The 23,405-nt window shown below is 37.6% G+C and overlaps 1 protein-coding gene across 1 annotated transcript in view; it reads right to left on the reverse strand.

Annotated features, from left to right (window-relative positions):
• Window positions 1–1,776: 1,776 nt before the first annotated feature.
• Window positions 1,777–23,405, reverse strand: part of Fbxo33 (F-box protein 33) — a 34,895-nt gene continuing 13,266 nt past the window's right edge. Inside the window, exons 2-4 of the mRNA XM_042677859.1 lie at window positions 7,417–7,527; window positions 5,043–5,728; window positions 1,777–3,813 (exon numbers count right to left, since the gene is read on the reverse strand). Of these exons, the coding sequence (XP_042533793.1) occupies window positions 3,542–3,813; window positions 5,043–5,728; window positions 7,417–7,527 (1,069 nt within the window). The 3' untranslated portion in view covers window positions 1,777–3,541. The remainder of the gene's footprint in view (window positions 3,814–5,042; window positions 5,729–7,416; window positions 7,528–23,405) is intronic.

Raw genomic sequence — 23,405 nt, forward strand, 5'->3', positions numbered from 1 at the left:
CATCTTGATTAATGCCACCCCCTTCATTTTCCATATCCCAGGGGATGGTGGCTCCCACCTGTAATCCTACCCAATAGGCTGAGATCTGAGGACTGGGTTTCGAAGACAGTCTATACTACTCACGGGGTTAAACTCTGGGGATCCCAGTTCAAAACTAGCCCCAGCAGTAAAGTCCTTGAGACTCCAACTAACCACCAAAAAGAAGTAGAACTGTCACTCAAGTGGTAGAGTGCTAGTTGTTGGCAAAAAAAGCTCAGGGACAATATATAAATATATTGTGTGTGTGTGTGTGTGTACACTGGAGTTTGAACTCTGGGACTCATATTTTCCCTTACCTTTACCACTTGGACACAGTTGCACTTCAGTGGGCTTTTTCCCCTGGTTCATTGTGGTCCCAACTCTTTATATTATGCCAGCATACTGTACAGTATGTGTAGGGCTAGAAGCATCGTTCCAATGGTGGGTGTGTGCTGGTTGCTCACACGGTGTGTTACTCCATTAGCACTGAGTCATGACATTGCTTTCCTGAAGATCCACTATGGATTCATTTATAAACCCAGGCAAGTTAGTTTCTGTATCTTTGTGTCCAGCTAACCATTTTGTCCCTCAAAAACCTTACCCTACTGGCTCCTAAACTTTTTTTATTCTGGAGTGGTGGAACAAACAGTCAAGTCATCTTTCTTCATTTTCTTTTTTTCCCCTCTTTTGGCTGTACTGGAGTAAGTGTGCATGCCAGGCAAACACTCCGATTTCTAGCCTGGAAAATAGATTATGAATTCCATACCATTCAGTAAACTCTGTCAAGGGTGATCTTTTATTTTCATAAGCTATTATGAGGCTCACAGGAGCTGAGAATTTCTAGATAACCCAGTCCAATTCTCACATCAAAGATGAGGAAGCTGAAGTGAAAAGGAGTTGGTGCAGTGTTAGCCAGAATTCAGAAGACATTGAGCTTTAAGTGCTACCCCCGACCTTCATCTGCATGACCTGCATCTTATCTGATAGACTGTTCTTCCTATAGTCTAGGTAGATTTTAATACATTCAAGTACTTATGTCCAAGAAATAAGGAATCAGTAGATATACGGACAATTCTTTTTGAATACCCCAGGAAGCAATGCCTAAGCCAATCGGTGTGAATTAGGGAAGGAAAAACAGAAAAAAAGCTGTTTTCTTTGCTGTCAGGAGAGTGGTGTGTCTCAAGAACCAAAAATAGTGATCACATCCAACTAGAGCAATAAAGGGCTTTGTGAAGTTACTACTGGCATATCTAAATATTTGTGCCTGTGGTATAGGAATTAAAAAATTGATCAATGATGTGTTCTAAGTGTGCACTACATTGGGATTTTGGACTAACAAAGGCTTTGTCATTACTTAAAGATTTTTTTTTTTTGTTGGTTGTGGGGCTTGAACTTGGACTGGGAGCTGTCCCTCAGCTCTTCAGCTCAAAGCAAGCACTCTACCTCCTCAGCTACAGCACCACTTCCGATTTTCTGGTGGTTTATTGGAGATAACAGTCTCACGGCCTCTCCTGCCTGGGCTGGGTTTGAACTGCGATCCTCAGATCTCAGCCTCCTGAATAACTAGGATTACAGGTGTGAGCCACCAGCGCCCGGCAGTCATTACTTTTTAAAAACTAAAAACGTCTAAACTATTTTAGCTTTGCTGCACCAAAATGCAGTATCAGCTGACATGATTATACAAAATCAAAGATTATCACAGTTTATTTAATACTCAAGGTTTTCATGCTTCATATACAATAAACTGGATTTCAATGGTCACTTTTTAATGCTTTATTCATTGATTAAAAGAATATACATTTAACATAAACCACACAACATCAGTCATCAGGTCAAACATTCAGCTGGTTTCCTTACAGTTTCTGTCAGGAGTTATTTTATCTGATCACATGTACAAGATAAAATCTCCCCACAGCTGGCATCTGCACACACTGTGCCAGTGGATTCACACTACTGATGTACATATAAAACCCGCATGGTATGTGCTCACTGGAGACAAAACAGTGCACACCTGTCAAAAGGTCATTTAATAGAAGATGGTAAAACCATTTGTAAAACATAGAAACTTTTTCCATAAATAGAATCATATCTGGACATCTGTTGCATAAATTGTGTTTCCAAAGCTTACAATAGAGCAGCCAGGTCTCAGCACTGCTGGGCACCTGTGTTGGCTACTTACTTTATTATTGCAGACTGTCCTTTAACATTAAATGCACAACATTCGTACCACTTAAAACTGGGGTCAGGTGGAAGTCTCACAGAGACCACGTCTGTACCGCGGTTGCCCTGAACAGTTAAATTGGCTTTTAAAGCCTCTCAGATATAACAAGGTTTTAAAACATACTTCATGGAATGTTCTTCATGTAGCATAGCAGCTCATACCTGTGATAGAACAAGCTTTCAGTTTTTCCTTCCTTTCCTTTACATTCACTATTCACAGTGAAACAGGTGCATGTTTTTTTTTCTTTTTTCTTGTTTTTTAATTTTTTTTTCAGAGTTCTGAGGTTGCTGACTGAGCCACAGCACAGCTGTGTACCACAGGTCGAAATTCGACCTTAAATATTACAATCTAGCAGTATCTGGCTGGCCAGAGTGGGCCCGCCCCTGCCAGCATGTGGGCACTTCTTCATTTAAAGTCTATTCTTTGGCAGCTGACATGCGTGCTGACAGAGAAAAATCCAGTGACTTGTTGCTAGGGATTTCACGACTAATGTTTGTTTGCAAGCATGTATGTTTACAACTCTGTACTGTGATTTTGTTTATGAGGTTTTATCCTGGAATATAAGTTCCTTTTTCCTCTACTATGTGAAATCTGGGCTAAAAAGCTAACTTGAAAGTATAATGTGATTGATAAATAAAATTATGTCAGATAGTTTAAAAAATAATCTAACAATTTGAATATTCATGTTTATGTAAATGTATTTTTTAAAAAAAGATTAAGCAATATTCTAACCTAGTACTATATGAAATTCAGAATGGTAATTGGTGATATCAGTTATTATATAGATAATGAAGTTAGACTCTTGGCTTTCTGTCAAAATAACTCATTTGGGATCTTATCTCCCTGTCTATTCCAAATTAAAATTAATGAAATGCTACTGGAATACATAGATACAGTGCATTGCATACAAATCCACCAGGCTATGGATATATATATATATATATACGTATAAAAATATTTTGGCTCCTGAGCTCTGAATTCTGACACATAAAGAATAAAAACGTCCAAAAGGCAGAGTAACTCAGTGAAAAACAAAGTTAGCCAGCAACCTCAGACAATCTTCGGTTGTATCCTTAAGGGATGGTAACAATTCCATTAACCGTGAAAGCCCTATACAGTGTCACTTTGAACTTCTTAACCAATACCCGACTATGTTCTTTGATCAAGAAATAGAATATATATAATTCTATAAAGCTAATACTGATTAAACACAGCACAAAGGGATTAAGTCACACTACTGAAAAAAACATAATAGGACCCTACTTGCATATGTAACCACAGGAATTGTACATTAAAAAAAAGTTAAATGTCTTCGCTGAAGTTTTGCATCTCTCTGTAAAAATGACGGTTTGGTTCAGTGAAGACACTGAGTGATTCGATGTCCATGACTGCATGCCAAGGTTGACTGAGGCCCAGGGATACCTGCTCAATGAGGTTATGCACGGGGTCTACATCCTGGTCAGCCAGTTCACCTTGGTCAAAATCAATACTTTCTTCGGTGACTTCAAGCACTCTTAGGTCAGAGCCACGAAGACGAGCAATGGCAATGAGGTTGTGTGCCCACACTGTGTAACCTGAAAAGTAAGCAGAAGACAACACTGTCATTTCCTTGCAATGAAATTCTAGTCGGTCCAAACTTCTCAACAAACTTTAAATTTCTATTTCACTATTTTGGTCTTCTTCCTTTTAAAAGTGCTGAAATTGGAAAGAGAGGCATGACTGTGTAGTCTGGGGGCTGGGAAAGGCTAGAAGCTTGATACTATCTGCAAGACTACCACTGTAGGCAGTGAACAGTAATCTTGTCCTGATAGTTCATTCATTTTAAATTTCAAGTGTGTACATGTAAATAAAGTTCATAGCTTTGGATAGTGATTTATCACTAGGAACAGATTTTTATTTCATACAAATGTATTTATCAACAACAGCACGCTGACATTTTTCACTTGTGAAAAAATAACTATGGTGTTTCACACCCCAAAGTTTTGAGATGACGGTATAAACTGGGAAGAGAAGAACTGTCCATAGTGAACAGTCATGGGAACATTCAACATCAATTCCAGAGTAATGAAGTTATGTGAAATCTGGGAAGGAATAAAGGGGAGTGGATAGTTGGGGAGTTTTACCTATACTTCACATCATACAAGCTTACATTAGTTTAAATAATCTGACATTGATTCTTGCTGATAATTGGCCAGAGGATAAGGCAATACCTGAAAAGATACCCCCATTCCCTCACCAAAAATGTAAAAATGGAATGTAAGAATTGTGGTTTAGAGCCAGCTGGGCAAACAAATTCAAGATATCTTTCTCTTCAAATATCCAGCAAAAAGTTAGAAGTGGAGGCATGGCGCAAGTGGTAGAGTGGCAGCTGTGAGCAAAAAAGCCAAACGTGAGACCCTAAATTCAAGCTTCAGTGCCAGTACAAAACCAAAAAAACAAAGAAAACATGTACCTAATCAATGGATCATTTGAAAAATATCATGCCAATGAACATATCAAAGTTAAAGAGTATGAATGATTAGGCTGTGACCATAAAAGAAATTTCATTTTCTCTTCTGTGTTAAGGTTTTAAGAGTTTTTGTGATTTATAGGAAATACATTCACTACAGGTTAGACATGTGTGTTTTCTTAATTTCAAATGTCATTTTTGTGAAATACCACATGTAAAGGGAAAAAAAATCAGTATGGATGCTGGAATAGGACACTCAGGGTTGAGGTATGACTTTACCTTTGTAAATGATATATTCTAGCATAAACTATTTTAGGTGTAATGCCAATATTAAATTATAGTAAAATCACATACCATGAATTGCCAAAAGAGAGAGCTTTGTGCATTTCCATGCTAATAAAACCAAAGGATCTTCATTTCGGTTGTCACTAAGATCTGGAAAGCCAGATGTGTCAATCACATCATTCATTAATATAAAATGAGTAAGGAATTTATCATATTGCCTGGATATAAGATCTACAATAGCCCCTGACACACAGGTGATGTAGCTGTCAAAATGAATCCTCTCTAGTGGTATACTGGGTTTCAGAATCTTTAACATATCTTCACTCTTGATATCAAATGCCATCATATAGACCCGAAAGCTGGGGCTCTTCCGTGACAGGGCTTTCCAGTGCTCATCATTTGGCATGTTGTCCAGGGACTTGTGCATCACAGAAACATTGTGGACTAGGAGAGACAGTCGCTGCAAAGGCACGTGGTTGCTATCAGATAAGACTCTTGCCATCTCAGCTGTAAAGTCACAGAAATCCAGGGCGAGTGAGCGCAGACTCATAAATCGCTCTAGCTCCACTGCAGTGATGAGGGTGCTGTTACCAGGAATGTTGTTGTCCAGTAGACTCAGGTGCTCCATGGTGTGGGCAATAGAATTAGAGAGAGATGACAGGGACGTTGCCGTTACTATTTCCAGCATAAACCCACAGGACAGCCATTTCAGTTGCCTACTATTACTCAGTATTTCTTCAAACAGCTGCTGAATTCTACAAGGAAAACATGCCATAATGATTGCACCAAAACTTAGCTCAAATTTTTTAACACTGACTTTAAAAATAAATGGCATACAATATTCAACCAATTCATTGTTTCTATTACGCCCACAATAAATACCCTTAAATTCATATTAAAATATAATGAACAAGATATATGCAACACATTAAATATACAGAAATGTTTCTTAACCAAAGAAACACTATTACAGTAGAGAAAACTGATATACAACTAACTTACATTACTGCAAAGGTAGGTACAAAAAAATAATTATTTTGGGACTGGGAATGTGGCTTAGTGGTAGTGTTTGCCTAGTATGTATGAAGCCCTGGGTCTGATTTCTGAGTACCACATAAACAGAAAAAGTGGCACTGTAGCTCATGTCATAGAGTGCTAGCCTTGAGCAAATAAACTCAGGTACAGTGCTAAGCCCTCAGTTCAAGCAGCCCCAGGACTGGCAAAAAAAAGAAAAAAAGTTTTAAATAGCAATAATCTAGCAAGTCACTTGATTTGTCTTAAAGATTATAATGTGAAATGTAATATATAGTAAGGCCACTTTATAATTATTACGTGCTTTTGGTCATGTGGTAAAAAGAATAAAGATCAAGAGATTTCAAAAACAAAAATTTTATATTCTTGTGTATACAACATCTGCTGAGTATTTCCCTCTCCTTAATTTTGTGAAAATATGACTCAAAAAACAAATGATGTTCCAAAGGCCAGGTAAAAGTGATAATCCTAAGCCAAAAAGGAAATGTAATATGCTTAATTTAAGCAATAAAGTTAAAAAATTAAGATTTGTTTTCATCACACTTCTAGTTTAATGTTTATGGACCAGTTATTTCTAAAGACTGGTGCATACTGTTTAGCAGTGTGTCTGAAAACAAGTATTTGAATGAAAATTTGTATCTTATATAACAGAAACTCAGTATATAATTATTGAATATAGGTTATAAACTACTACACAGCATGGATTTGGATGTTTACCACAGCATGGAGACTATCTGTCTCCATATATATAACATATATATATATATAAAACATATATATTATATACATATTACATATATATCATATATATCTTCTCTCTCTCTCTCTCTCTCTCTATATATATATATATATAAATTGCGATTTTTAAAAGGCCGTCTGTCTTCAGATCAAGTTGAGTGGCATGGGACAAATAGATCAAGCATCCACAGTACAACACTGAATCCACAGTATAACTACCTGAGCACTTATGATTTTCCTCAGAGATGGTCTCCTTGGAACCTTATACCAATAATTTACTGACTGACCACAGCACTGCATTGTTAAGACATTTCCAGGATATAACTGGGCATTGGTGTTTATGCCTGTAATCCTAGCTATCAGCTGAGACTCTGAGGAATGAGGTTTGAAGCCAGTCTAACCAGAAAAATCAGACAGACTCCATTTCAACTACCCAGCAAAAAGCCAACATGGAAGCATGGCTCAAGTGGTAGAACATCACCAGGGGGCAAGAAAGCAAGAGTGATTCTCAGTTCAAACTCAGAAATAGTGGGGAGGTAAATAAAGAGAAATTTCTAGGATAAACATATGTCCATTTTTGAAAACAAGGATTATTACTCTTGATTGTATAATTTTTTTCAGAAAAAAACAAGAATGATTATTAATATAATGCACTGCTCACTATGTAACTTACTGTTTAATTTTTTTGCCATCTGGGTCCACCTTGCTGAGGTATGTATTTGACAAACTTCCTTGTTGTTGTAGTACGCTTATGTCTCCGAAAAGACTAAACTTCTGGAGGTTTCTATAAGAAAAAATATTTAAAATGGCTCTTTAAATGATTAATACCTAAAATATAAATATTGACACAGTAAAAATATGCAAAAGGAATATTCTAGAAAAGTTTCCACCTTAGAATCTAAATAAGAACATCCAGAGTGCTGCATACAATAAAATCACATGAATAGAAGAGGTATAAGCATTAGCGGAAGATAACCTCGGTGTAAAGATTGGTTCAGAAATTCACTGCTTCTATGGCAGTGACAAAACCTCGTAAAGCCGAGACTCAACTTTTCACCAGTAATAACTATAGCTAACTTGTACAGCTTAGGGATTAGTAACAAGATGATATATGAGGAACTATTAGTAACAAGATGACATTTGAGGAACTATATCAGTTCTAAGCTCTACATAGATATTAATTATGATATACAAGTTTCTCAAACTACTTAACAAATACTCTAAAGTGAGACACAACCCTGAAGCTATCTTTTAATTAAGAAATACTGACTAAAATCTTCTCTGATTTTTTTTTTTTTTTGTTGGTCGGTTGTGGGGCCTGAACTCTAGGCCTGGGCACTGTCTTTAAGTTCTTCAGTTCAAGGCATGCACTATACCACCTGTGTCACACCACCACTTCTGGCTTTTTCTACTTATGTGGTGCTGTGGAATTGAACCCAGGGCCTCATGCATGCAAGGCAAGCGCTCTACCACTGAGCCACCTTCCCAGTCCTCTTCTCTAATTTTATGATGAAATGTAATAGTAAGGGTGAAAATTTATGTAAAGTTATTTTTATATCAATTTAAGTATAACATGCTTTACTAATAGCAAAATATTAAGTGAAGTAGAAAAAGTGAGTAAAAATAGTAACCACTAGATGGAAATAGAGTACATTTATAGCACAAAAATTATGGATAAAATGTTTAAACCACAAGTGATGAAAAGATTTCAGTAAGTGAAACACAGAAACAAGTTGCCACATCATGGATAGTCCAAAACACCCCACAAAAGACATCCTCCCTCCCCGAGAATAGCATCTGGAAGGAAACCTTCCTCCACCCAAGACAAATGCCATCTTTGAAACTGACATAGAGCCTGCCACAGCAGCTGGCCAGTAGCATGGGCTGAAGAAGTGGCAACATTTTTCAAGAGGGCAAAGCAATCGGATACCCTTGCACCTCCCTTTCTGGGGGAAAACAAAAGACGTGTCCAGGGAGAGGTAGCTTCCAAGGGAGTAGGGGCTGGGGAGGCAGCCTCTTGTCAGCAGAACAAAGGCAAACTCAACACCCCAGACATATTGCAGCTCAATCTGTAGCTAGCTAGGCACTCTGGAATTACAAAACCAAAAGCCTGTAAAATCTCACTGGGAAAAAAACTGGACAGACTGTAAAAGCTGAGGACAGTTTCAGGCTGGACTAAAAGGAGGGTCTCAGAAGCTAGCTCCTCTGGGGAAAGCCCCTGATTCCAGACACACACACAAACTCTCTTGCAGAGATTCTAAGCAACAGAAAACAGCTACTTTCTTCCTGCTCTACCACACAAAGCAAATTTCCCCTCTCACTAAGCTAAGGCTGGGAAGAGGCATACAAAGACTCCAAGTTTGTAAGGTAGAACTTTTTTCGGTCCTCTCAAACTGGTTTGAGAACTCATCTGTCCAAGTTAGGATCACACAGGCCTGAGTATGGGAATCTAGGTAACAGCCATACCCATATCAAGAAGGCTTCTGAATTCAATTAAGCCACAAAGAAAGCTGTAAGGAAACAGACTCTACCAAGCTGAATAGTGAACACGGGGAGACTCAAGATCCCACAAACAAATTGGAGATTTTTTTCTTCATTATTGCTGCTCTGTTTAGTCCTAGATATACAGTCTACAGTGATTACTAAGCTTCTTTCTTAATTGGGTGCATAGTTAATTTCAGCTATATTTTTGATTACTTAATTTTCTATTTATCTACCCATCTTAGTATTTTAAATTATTATATATTTTTTCTTTTTTTAAACTTTGGTTTTTTTGAATCTATGTTTTAATTCTCTTCCTTCTGCTCCCTTCCTCTATACTTATTTGCTCTTCCCTCTATTTTTCGCTATATCATCTTAATTTTTCTTTAAATTCGACTTTAACCGGTTTTCCTTTAATTCTGGTCCTCCTGTCCTTCCTTTTCTTTAGTCCATTGTTCCTTGTCTGTGAGTTAGTTTGTATTTGTGTCTATTTTGACTGCGTCTTAGTGGCTCATCTTGTTATCCTTTTGGCTACAATTATATATAAGCTCCACTCCTGAATATCAATATCCCTCCCCAAACAAAGAAAAGGAGAGGCAGATAGGGGAATACCTATCTATGATTTTGAACCTCTAAAAGTCTGTGCAATTACAGGGCTCTGGGTTAGTTTTTGTCTTAAAATTGTGTTCTGCTGTGGTACTGGATTTGCTTTTGTTTCCCAATGGGCAGAACCAAACAACACAGGAGATACTTAAAGGCTTACTACACATAGAAAACCAACAAGAACACGATATTGGCAGAGAAATGGACCCTAACCAAAGAATCAGATGAATATAGTAAAAATTGATGAGGCACAATCCCTAAGAAGGTAAGTAACATGGCAGGAAATACCAAACACCTCTTAGTCCTAACTCTCAAGACTAATGGACTTAACTCTTCAATTAAATGACATAGACTGACTAGGTGGATCAAAAAGCAAGATCCAATAAACATAGTTGTGCTGGTAGTTTTAGTATGGTCTTGTTTGTGATCATTCAGGTAAATTCCCAAAAGTGGGATTGCTGGGTCATAGGGGAGCTCTATGTGGAGTCTTTTGAGGAACCTCCACACTACTTTCCAAAGTGGTTGAACAAGTTTACACTCCCACCAACAATGCAGTAGGGTTCCCTTCTGGCCACATCCCTTCCAGCATCTGTTATTAGAGTTCTTGATTATAGCCATTCTAACTGGGGTGAGGTATTATCTCAATGTTGTTTTTATTTGCATTTCTTTTATGGCTAGTACCAGCACAATTATGTTTATTGCAGCATTATTTACCATAGCTAAGATATGGAACCAACCCAGATGCCCCTCAGTAGATGAATGGATCAAGAAAATGTGGTATATATACACAATGGAATTCTATGCCTCCACAAGAAAGAATGACATTGCCCCATTTGTTAGGATATGGAAAGACTTGGAAAAAATTATATTAAGTGAAGTAAGCGGGACCCAAAGAAACATAGGTCCCATGGTTTCCCTTATTTGCAATAATTAGTATATGTCTGAAACAAGCAGAAACGGTCAGGTAAGTTGATGTTAGGCGAAATAAACCCCAAGATAAGGATTCAAATGTTTTTTCTTTCTTGCTATTATTTTTAACGTATTTATAAAGTATTTCTTTGTTGCTTTGTATGTCCCTCCCCCATGGTAGAACCCCTGTTTTCACTGTATTTGATGTTGGTATAAACTGTGGAGGGGAAGGTGGACCCATTACAACAATGAGATGTACAAAACCGATGTTTGAAAAACGAACTTAACAACTTTGGCGCAGGGGTGGGGAGGGGGGGATGGGAAGGGATGGGAAGGGGAAACAAAGGAGGCAACAATGCTTGATAAGAAATGTACTCATTATCTTGCCCATGTAATTGTAACCCCTCTGTACGGTATTTTCACACAAAAAAAATATGAAGAAAAAGAAGAAAAAAAGCAAGACCCATCTATGTGATGTCTTCAAGAGTAATACCTTGTCCACAAAAAACAAAATATATTCTGAAAGGCTAGAATAAAATCTATGAAGTAATGGCCCTCCATAAAAAAGGCAGGATTTGCAATTCTAATATCAGATAAAGTAGACTTCAAATTAAAATTAGTGAGACAAAGAAGGATGTTACACGCTAATAAAGGGATCTCTCCTATAGGAGGATACAGCATTTATTTATTTAATTTTTTTTGGGTCCAGTTGTGGGGCCTGAACTCTGGGCCTGGGCACTGTCCCTCAGCTCTTCAGCTCAAGGCTAGTGCTCTACCACTTGAGCCACAGCTCTACCTCCAGCTTTTTTCTTTTTGCTTATGTGGTGCTGAGGAATCAAACCCAGGGTTTCATGCATGCAAGGCAAGCTCTCTACCACTGAGCCACCTTCCTAGCCCAAGTGTTATTTTTTTAGTATACTGTTTGCAGTTATTTTTTTCTTTTCTTTTTTTTTTTCTATTTTGGTTTATTCCATGTTGTCACTGTTTTTGATTTCTGTACCTTTTGTCTTGTATATAAGTTTATCTGACTTGGGGAAGGGAAGGGGAATCTCAGAAGTGGTAGGACAAAGGGTGAACAAAGTCAACAGTGTTACTCACTAGACTCTATGTTGGAAATTAACTTTACAACGTGGGGGGAATGAAAGTGGGGGGAATGGGAGAAAATGAGGGAGGGGATAACACTGTTCAAAAAGAAATGTACTCAATACCTTATATAACTGTAACACCTCTATACATCACCTTTACAATAAAATTAAAGAAACCATCAATATGAAAAAAAAGAAAAATATCATTTTTTGATAATATATCCCATGTCAATAACCGTAATTTTACTGAAAATCTGATAATTCTTAAGAGTTAGGTTAAGGAATACTCAGTAATACATGTAATTATTTCAAACAAATACTCCCAGAGAATACTTCTCCCACACATATGAAAATATGTCTTAAGGGTAAGCAGGAGTTAAACAGGAGAAAGAGTACATGGCAGGGAATGAAGGGTACCTAGACGAGAAGGGAGCTGAATAATCAGCAGTTCAGAGTTAAGAGAGAAAGAGGAAATATAAAATAAAAAAGGCTATAAACATAGACAACATTCTGTCAAAAAAAATGTTTTTTGCCTTTGCATCAATGACATGGTCCAAAATGGTTTCAAGCAAAGTATAACATAATTAAATTTGTATCTGAAAGGTATTATAGCAATACAGCAGCCTATAAGGAGGGTAGAACCAAAATGAAAAGAAAATGTAGTATTAAAGTGAGTTGTTAGTGATAGAGATGGAGAGAATTCTTTTTTCATTTGTCTGTCATGGGGTTTGAACTCTGGGCCTAGGCGCTGTCCATCAGCTCTTCAGCTCAAGATTAGTCCTCTACCACTTGAGCCACAGTACCACTTCCGGTTTTGTAGTGGTTAACTGAAGATAAGAGTCTCACAGAACTTCCTGCCTGGGCTGGCTTTGAACCTTGATCCTCAAGTCTCAGCCTCCTGAGTAGCTAGGATTACAGGCTTGGAGACAACTCTTGGAAGCCTCCATGTACATATGTACGTGCATACACACACACATATATAGCCATATACACACTTTTTTGGGGGGTGGGAGAGTGCCAATATTGGAGCTTGAATTTAGGACCTCTCTCATTCTTACTTGGTTTTGATCAAGACTGAGGTTCTACCACTCCTAGCTTCTTGCTGATTAATTGGAATAGAGTCTCTCAGATTCAGCAAGGCAAGGAGCGACATTGTAAAAAAGAAGATTCTCTCAAATTTGTTTGGTGCCAGCTGTACTGAAACAGATCTTCAGATCTTAGCACCACCAAGCAGCTAACAGGCATGAGCTACCAGCACTGTATCTACCTACTAAGAAAGGAAAATGGTTACAAATGGGTGTTGGATTCTCTACCTGAGGTAGGAATGAGAGTGGCAAGAATAATTCCTATTATTTCTGGATGGTAAGATTGTGTATATGGTCAAGCTATTCACGGGTACAGAGATTATTATAAATAAGCAACTAGAGGGTTTTTGGATGCATGCAGAGGTGAAGTAACGAGGTAGTGTTTTTGCACATGTTCAGCTTAAGGTAAATTTAAGAACAGTTAAAACATTCTAAGCTTAGAAATAAAAGAATGAGTCAAAAAGGAAATTTTGACTACATAAAAATAAAAATCCTGAGGAAGTGGCGCTGTGGCTCAAGTGGTAGAGCGCTAGCCTTGAGCTGAAGAGCTGAGGGACAGCGCCCAGGCCCAGAGTTCAGGCCCCACAACCGGACCAAAAAAAAAAAAAAATCCTGATATTTAACTGCATACTTCACTAAAAGTGCTCACCAATATGGAAAAAAGAGTTACAAATGCTATTTATATATGTATATATAAATATATCTTAACCCCCAAATATATATAAACATATACAAATTTCTTTGAGTATATTATAAACTATTTATAGATAAATATGTATACATTTACATAAATTATATAAATTTTCTGCAATACACAAAACCATGCCTTAGTAAAGATATAGCTCAAAGATATTTTGGGGTTATCCTAACAGCTTGAAAACAAAAAGGTCTGATTTCACATAAATTAAGTATGAGACCAAAGTCTGATATTCTTTAATGGAGTACAACAAAACAAAAATCCAAGACTTTTTGATAATATAAAAGAAATAATATTGGCATGCAATAAAAAAATTATCTCATAAAGGGAAAAGTGACTCCAACTGCAAGGAAAATGAAAAAGATGAAGGAATTAACAAGGAACTTAAACCAGGTATTAAAAATACACTCAGCTAGGGCTGGGAAGGTGGCTCAGTGGTAGAGTGCTTGCCTTGCATGCATGAGGCCTTAGGTTCGATTCCTCAGCACCACATAAGCCAAAAGAACAAAAGCAGGAAGTGGCACTGTGGCTCAAGTGGTAGAGCGCTAGCCTTGAGCTGAAGAGCTGAGGGACAGCGCTCAGGCCCAGAGTTCAGGTCCCATGACCGGACCCCCCCCCCAAAAAAGTACTCAGCTGGACATTGATAGTTCATGCCTGTAACCCCAGCTACTCAGGTGGCTGAGATCTGAGGATTGTGTTGGCCTGCTATGAAAGTCCATGAGATGCTTATCCCCAGGTAACTGTCAAAACACTGGAAGTAGAGCTATGGCTAAAGTAGTAGAATGTTAGCCTTAGGCACAGAAGCTAGGGGACAGTGCCTAGGTTCTGAGTTCAAGCTCTAAGTCATGGACATGGTTACATACATAGACACACAGACAGACAGACAGACACACACACACACACAAAATACTCCATAAGTACTTATCAATCAAAGACACAGGAAGAAGCAATACTGTCCCATTTGTCAGTTACAAAGTAATTTGCATAAAACATTCTAAAAAATAAGTGAAAAGCATCAGGGAAAAAGAACTCAAAATATAGAAAGAATTCTTTTTTTATTGGTCCTAGTACTAGGACTTGAACTGAAGGCCTTGAATGCTCACTTTCTCTTCACTCAAATCCAGTAAGCAAAAAATTGAGCCATACCTCCCATCAACCTAATTGGAGGTAAAATTTTCCAAGTAACCTCTTATCTCCAACTAGAAGATAAGAGTTTCAAGGATCTGACTATCCAGGCGAAACCATGATTCTCATATCTCAGCTGGTTAACTTGCTAGGATTACAGATGTGAACCACTCATGGCTGGCTATATAAAGAATTCTTATTACTTTGTAAGACCAACTAGCTAATGAAAATATGGGTAACATTTATAGATATATTCATGAAAAAAATGAATAAAATTGCACACTGAAAAGATGCTATTTCTGACATCAGGGAAATGAAAATTAAAACTTCAATGAGATAACTACTCGCACACATAAGCAAGGTCTAAAATTAAAAAGATTGGCAATTGTTATTGAAGATAAGAAGCAACTAGAACTCTCACTTCTGGGAATGCAAAGGGACACACTTTGAAAATAGTTTAGTGATTTCCTTTCCTTCCTTCTTCTTGTCTCCACTGGGGATTAATTCTTGCCTCATGAGTAATAGGCAAGCACTAAAATTTTCTAAAACATTAAAGATACATCTATGGGGCTGAGAATGTGGCTTAATGGTAGAATGCTTGCCTAGCATGCATGAAGCCCTGGATTCGATTCCTCAGTACCACAAAAACAGAAAAAGCCAAAAGTGGCACTGTGGCTCAAGTGGTAGAGCACTAGCCTTTAGCACAGAGAGGCTCAAGGACAGGGCCCAGGCCCTGAGTTCAAGCTCCAGGACCAGGGGGGAAAAAAGATACATCTATGCTTTTGGGCTATTTTTTTTTCTTTTGGCTAACATATGATCAATAAAAATGAATGCTATTTGCTTTTTTCTTTTCAGTATCTTCAAGTAGTTGTACAAAGAGGCTGTCATTTAACAAAGAAGTCTATGAAAACAATATATCTTGATCAATGTCACCCCTTTTAACATTCTTACCCATTGCTTACCTACCCACTTCTTAATTTTGTAGGGTATACATTGGATTCTTGACTGCATTTTCTGCCTCTTCTCTTCACTGGTTACCACTTTCCCCTTGACTCCACCTGCTTCCTGGTGTTTTATTTTGCTGAACTTTGATTTTGCCTTTCTGAGGAATTACATTATTTGAGGTCTCCCTTTAATCTACCATATTTCAGTTAACACACTTGTATACTCTTGCATACCACCCAAAGTAGTTATGAAGATACATTTAGGATATGAGCCAATTCCAGGCATTTACTCAAGAGAAATGAGAGCACACATGTATATAAAGAACTTATGCAAAAGTTCAAAGCAACTACATTCATAAGAGGACAAAACTGGGAATAATCCAGATATTGAGCTAGAGAACAAACTAATCATGAAAAGACTCACACAACAGAAAACTCCATAGCAATAAAAAGAATGGAATACTTATGTGTATTATAATCTGGATTTATAGCAAAAGCACCATTAATGATCATATTTATTGTATGATTCCATTTATGGAATTTTCTAGAATAAGCTTAAAAAATTTAGATCACAATGCTCCATCAGTGGCTCCTTAGGACCTGTGACGGAGGTAACTGCAAAGGGACATGAAGGAACTTTTTTTTCCTTGTATGAAAAAATTTTCAATCAATTATGAGCCAATTAACATTTGAGACTTTCTATGCCTAATATTTCCTCTTCTTATGTAAATCAGGTAATTAAAAGGACCAATCTCAAGTATAACCAAAGACCATAGTATGATTTATGAGGACTAGTAATGTCTGCATGCTTCACTATAAAACTAAAGAAGTGTTCCTCATTTCTCAAGGCAACATAGTAAATTGGATCACACATATTTTCCTGATCTAATTAGCTGAAATACAAAGTGCCTTCCAATGACACTTTTTGTCCATAGAACACTTTCCCATTATTTTTTCTTTTACCCTCAATATCCTTCTTGAGGTAGTAAGGAAAGGGAGCTAGAAATTTCTATTTTGCGCATGAGAAAACTACATGAATTCAGACCACTTGGAGAGGACCTTTCAGACTGACAGAAAATGTTCTGTATTTCAATTGTGGTGAAAATTTATAAAACAAAAATCACTGAGTAACCCTTAACTATGAGTGAATTGGGTTGGGAATGTAGGTCAGTGATAGAAAATTTTCCTAGTATGTACAAGGCCATGGGTTCAATATCTAGCACAACAAAACAAAAAACCAACAGTGAAAAAAGTGTTCAGTTAAGACACAAGAAGACACAAAGTAATGACTTAAAAAGCTATGGATTACTCTACAGTGTAGTAACCATTTTTTCCCATAAATTAAAAACAAAAGAAAACAAAAAACTTATTTGTCATTTTTGCTTAAATTATCAACCATATTTTGGGGTTATGTCTTGAAATTCAACAGTTGCAGCATATCCCTACATTATTAGTTTATCTAATTTTCTCAGAGTTTCTAAGATTTTTAGTATTAATGCTATTAATGAGAACAACATTTTCAACTTTAAGTTTATACAAAGTAACTGATCTTGGAATGATGAGTTTAAGTTTTTCATTGATTGTCTTCATTTATGTAAATTTAAGCTGAGTTACAGAAGTTAAAAGTTAAGATTTGGAAAGAGAATGAAAAGTAGTGTTATTCCTAACTGCCCCCTCCCTGCCCCCCAATATACCCTGATCATGTCTGTTCCATCATGAACATGATATTCTTACAATCTGAACATTTATTTTTTTGTTTAGGTCTGAGACCAAGACTCAATATGGTACCTAACACTTTGCTCACTGGCTAGCACTCTACCAACAAAGCCATGCCTACTACACGGTACTTCTGTTTCTCCTTGTAGTGGTGAGGATCCAGCTCAGCACACTAGTTACGTGCTAACGTTTGAGCTACATCTGCTACTCTTTACCTTTTACTTTTCAATGTCAATGTTGTTTAACTTAGAAATGGTATAGATGTACTTTCTGGGAGAAGAAGCACTTGGATTCTCAAAGGTTAAGGACAAACTATCAGAAACACTGACACAAGCATACAGTCCTACAGGACTATTTTTAAAAAATGAAACAACAATAAAACAAAACAGTGGGGAAAAAAAAAACAGTGGGAAAAGGATGAAGCTTAGCACAGTGGTGAGTGTAACACTTGTCCAGCATGTACGAGGCCCAGCAGCTGATCCTCAGAAGCACAAAAAAAGAAAAAGCCTTAAACTCTATAGATCTACACGTACGTACTGGCTACATTTCAAATGTAATATTTACTACATTTACCAATGTATATCTTTATCCACATAGCTGCCAACTTTTAAGATTTATGTCCCTCCATATGTAGTTAAGGAGGACTTAGCAGCACAGAGCCGACTAGAGACTAACGTAAGAACCAAAAGTAAGTACTTTTTTGTTGGGAACAAAGCTAAATTTATTTTAGGACTAGGACTTCATTGTTTACCAATCTGCTGTCAAGCCTTCAAACTTTGAAAATGCCTTTTCAAAAAAAAAGTGCACTGCACTATTTACCATGGATGAATGGATCAAGAAGATGTGGAATACACACACACACACACACACACACACACACACACACACACACACACACACACACACACACACACACACACACACACACACACACACACACACACACACACACACAGAATTTAATCTATTAGAAAGAATGTTATTACATCATTTGGATAGACCTGGACAAAATTATGTTAAGTGAAGTCAAGCCCAGAGAAAGAAAGGACATGTGTGTTTTATCATATGTGGAAACTAGAACTAATCTATGAATGCAAATCTGTCTGATGGTTGGGGTTGCCAGCAGACAAGACCACATATGTATTTTCCTAGCTCAAAAAAGTATAAAGGCTATTGATAAAAACTACCACTTTGAGTCTTTAACTCCCATTTCCTGCATGGGACTTTTTTTTCCCCTATTTCTCTCTGTTTTAACTTATTATACTCAAATAGATCTTTACTAAGACGTTCTTGTGAGATCCTTCTTTTTTATTGAGACACCTTGAAGTTCTTTTCATGTGTGGATCTCAAGTACCTTTGACTTTTGTATGGTCACATGTCAGGAAATCATTTTAAGATAAGTCTTATGTTCAAATACTTCACTTGTAAAGAGCAGAAGCCTCTGTATTTTTTGATCTCCAAGATCCAAAGCACATTTCCACCCCTGGGTAAATGAAGGCTATCCTAAGAATCAGTGTGAGGTCAGGATTTTGGTTGTGACTTGGATGAAGAATCATGGACAGAAGTCTACATGATGGGAAGTGTGGGTTGTACTGTAGAAGAAAGTGGAGGGATACAGATAGCTGGGAGGTGGGATATCAGCTGTGCAATGCAAGTGAAGCGTTGAAACACTCAAGGGTCTAGGCTTTGTCCCACTAAGGAAGGTCTAGGCTTTGTCCCACTAGAGAAAATAACTTTGGCTTGACTGAGTTTTGTACTTTCAGAGCTCCTACAGATATTTGCCCATGGCCAGGCCTTCACTGGTAGTGTGCCTCTGGTGTAAGAAGGCATTCAACCAGACTGCCCTCAAACTTAGAAGCTGGAGGATGTTTCTGATCCTGATGCAATCACTGAATCTGCATAAGGAGAACATTAATAGCAGTTAAGTCTGCTAATGGTCACAGTACTGTGAGAACCCTAGCAGAAAATGCAGGGCAGGGCTCAGCCTGCAAACAGTTCTTTCTGGTCTAACCTGTTTCATCAATCACCCCTGACCCATACACCAAGAAAACTGAAAATAGAAAAGCTTAGAAAAAAGGGGAAGCATTTCCATCCTTTATCTTTTCAGTGAGGGAAGAAATATTACTGGTTTAATTTTTTAAACCTGCTCTGCAGATTGTGTTTTTCCTCACCATTCTTTCTTTTTCGTGTGTGTGTGTGTGTGTGTGTGTGTGTGTGTGTGTGTGTGTGTGTGTGTGTGTGTGTGTGTATGTGATCTCTGTTTGAATTGAGGGTGTCATGCTTGCTAGGAAGGCATTCTACAACTAAGCCGTACCTCCACCTCTTTTTTGTGCTGGTTATTTTTGAGATAGGATTGCTTCCTACCTGGGCATACAACTGGACTGAAATCCTTCTGTTATAGGCTTTCTGTCGTACCTGGGAATGACAGGAGCACACCACCATGTCTAGTTTCTTTCCACTGAGATGGAGTCTCATGGACTTTCTTGTTTGAACTGGCCTGGTACAAGATCTTCCAGTCTCAGCCTCCTATATACTCTGGGATGACAAGTGTATGCCAATGTGCCCAGATGTGGGTTGAGAAGGGGGGGGGGTGTCTCTAAAACTTTTCTGCCAAAGCTGGACTTAAACCATAATCCTCCCAATTTCAACTTTCCAAGTAGCTAGGTTTACAGGCATAAGTCACTGGAGCCTGGACTATTATTTCTTATACCTCTATTCCATATATTTTCCCTCTGTTTTCTATCTTGCTTCTTCTCTTTTTCCTTGTCCTATCCCTTGTTTTAATATATCCTTATTAAAACATACCTTTCCTATTTTTTTTTTTTTTTGGGTCCGGTAGTGGGGCCTGAACTCTGGGCCTGGGCGCTGTCCCTCAGCTCTTTAGCTCAAGGCTAGCACTCTACCAGTTGAGCCACAGCGCCACTTCCGGCTTTTTTCTTTTTGCTTATGTGGGGCTGAGGAATCAAACCCAGGGCCTCGAGCATGCAAGGCAAGCGCTCTACCACTGAGGCACCTTCCCAGCCCCACCTTTCCTATTTTTTAAAGACTTAAAAATATGCTATCATTTTTCTTATTCTTACTGTGGGTACAGCTGATGCTTCCAACTGCTTTTAGCCATATTTAAATGTCCCGTTTATTTCTGAATTTTTGATATGATAGTCTTTTCTGTCTCCTCTGTGTAGCAGAGATTGAGACCTCACAGAAAGCTGTAAACTAACATGTCCCATACAAAAGATGCAGAATTGAGCTGGGAAGGTGGCTCAGTGGTTACAATGTGAAGAGCAAAGTACAAAGTAAGAATACTGGAAGCTACAAGAGAAAAACATAACAAATACCTTACATAAACAAACTCATCAGCATTACCTCAGATCTCTCAGCAGAAACACTAAAAGCCAGTGAAGCATGGGATGGTGTATTTCAAGCCCTCAGAGTAAATACTAATCAAAATTTCTTCTAGCCAGCACAGTTACCCTTTAAAATAAGTGAAGAAATAAAGACTAAGGCACAAACTAAAACAAGTCATGACTACTAAGCCAGCATTACAGAAGATACATAAAGGAAATGTTGTATACAGATAAGGAAGAAAGACAACAATTGTTAGAGGTCAGGAGAGAGTAAGTTTCATGAGAACATGAATACTAGGGAAGAATCAGATGTAGTCAAATGAGTAAACCAAAATCCAAGATGAATAATGGAAAAAGAAAGGAACAAATAATAACCAGGAAAAACACCCAACACTATTACAGATATTAATAACAAGTAGCTCTCAATAATAACACTAAAAATAAACACCTCTCCAATTAAAGTGTTCAGACCAGTTCAATGATTAAAACAACAACAACAACAACAACAAAAACAAAACCCCCAAACAGCTCCAACATTTGCTTCAAAAAACACATCTCAATGAAAAAGATACAGCTACAAGATGGGAAATGTTATGTAACGTTAATGGAACCTGAAAGCAAGAAGTAATAACTAAACTCACATTTAACAAGTAGATTTTATTTTTTGTCAGTCATGGGGCTTAACCTCAGGGCCTGGCACTGTCCTTGAACTCTTCTGCTCAAGAGTAGCACTCTACCACTTTGAGCCACAGCTCCATTGCCCGTTTTTGGGTGGTTAATTGGAGTTAAGAGTCTCATGAAGACTTTTCTGCCCAGGCTGGCTTTGAACCACGATCCTTAGATCTCAGCCTCCTGAGTAACTAGGATTACAGGCATAAGCCACTGTGGTGCCCAGCTAATGAAGTAGATTTTGAAGTAAAATTAAAAAGATGTGATAAAATAGTGGGGTGAGGGAAAGAGGGAGAAAAATGAGGAAGAAGGTAACAAGTTCAACAAAAAATGTACTTACTACCTTACTTATGTAATTGTAACCCCTCTGTATATCACCTTGACAATAAAATTTAAAAAATAAGATCATTAAGTACCCCAAAGGGGAAAGTCCATTATGATATAACAATTGTAAATATATATGTACCAAAGATTAGGGACCAAATTTCATAAAACAAACTACTAGTAATAGATGGATAGGACCAGAAACAATAATATTGGGAGTTTTCAATACTCTCATCTATTGACTGACTGAGACAAAAAAGTAACAAAGAAACCTCAGAGTTAAACTGCATTATAAACCAAAAGGACTCACCAGACATTCACAGAATAATTCCACTGCTGGTAGAATACATATTCTTTTCAGCAGTCCATGGAATGTATTAAGAAACAGATCACATCTTAGGTCATAAAAAAAGTTTTATTAAAAAAAAGAAACACACTTCAATGGATAAAATTCAACATGCCTTTGTGATGAAAGCCCTGAAGAAACTAGGAATAGAAGGATCATCCCTTAACACAATAAAGGTAATACATGCAGATTAAAATCCAACATTATACTGAATGGAGAAAAATGGAAAGGATATTCTCTAAAATGAGGACAGAAATAGGATGTATACAATCATTCCTCTTATTCACTACATGCTTGAAATCATATCCAGAGCAATAAGGAAATGAAAGGGATACAGGCAGGAAAAGAAGTCAAATTACGCTCGTTTGCAGATGATACAATCCAATCATTAAAAGACTATAAAGTGGGCTGGGAATGTGGCTCTTAGTGGTAGAGTGCTTGCCTAGCATGCATAAAGCCCTGGGTTCCATTCCTCAGTACCACATAAACAGAAAAAGCCAGAAGTGGCGCTGTGGCTCTCAAGTGTAGAGTATTAGCCTTGAGCACAGAGGGGCTCAGGGACAGTGCCCAGGCTCTGAGTTGAAGCTTCAGGACTGGCAAAAAAAAAAAAAAAGACTGTAAAGACTTGAGCAGAAGATTTTTAGATATGACAAATCAACATGTATAGCTTAGCTATACATCATTGGTGAACTTGCTGTCTAAAAAGTGAGGAAAGCAATCCCATTCACAATAGCTTCAAACAACAAAAACAAGACCACCAAAACCTCAGCATAAACTTAACCAAAGATGCTAAAGAGCTGTACTATGAAAACTACAAAAAGCAATACTGATGAAGACAGGGAACATAGTCTGTGTTCATGATTTAGCATAGTATTGTTAAAGACTATAAATAGATTTAAGACAGTCCCCAACAAAATTCGAATGGCATTCTTCACGGAAACAGAAAAGACTCTGAATAACTAAAACATTCCTAAGCAAAAAGAAATGCTAGAGATATCACATCTGACTTCAATCTATAACACTATAGAAATACAGTAATAGTAACACTATGGTATTGCCTCAAAAAGACATGTAGACCAAAGGAATAGACAAGAGGACTCAGAAACTACACAGCTACACAGCCACCTGGCTACGCAGCTGTGTAGCTGATTCTTGAAAAAGGTGCCAAAAACATACAATGCAAAAAATAGACAAACTCTGTAGGAAGAAAATACCTTGTCAACATGTAGAATATTGAAACAAGACTCTTCCCTCTTCTCCTACAAAATATTAACTCAAAATGGATCAAAGACTTTAATGAAAGACCTGTATCTTGAAATGATTAGTGGAATAAA

The sequence above is a fragment of the Dipodomys spectabilis genome, unplaced genomic scaffold (genome assembly GCF_019054845.1).
Source record: "Dipodomys spectabilis isolate Male_0828 unplaced genomic scaffold, ASM1905484v1 ptg000042l, whole genome shotgun sequence".
Lineage (NCBI taxonomy): Eukaryota > Metazoa > Chordata > Mammalia > Rodentia > Heteromyidae > Dipodomys > Dipodomys spectabilis.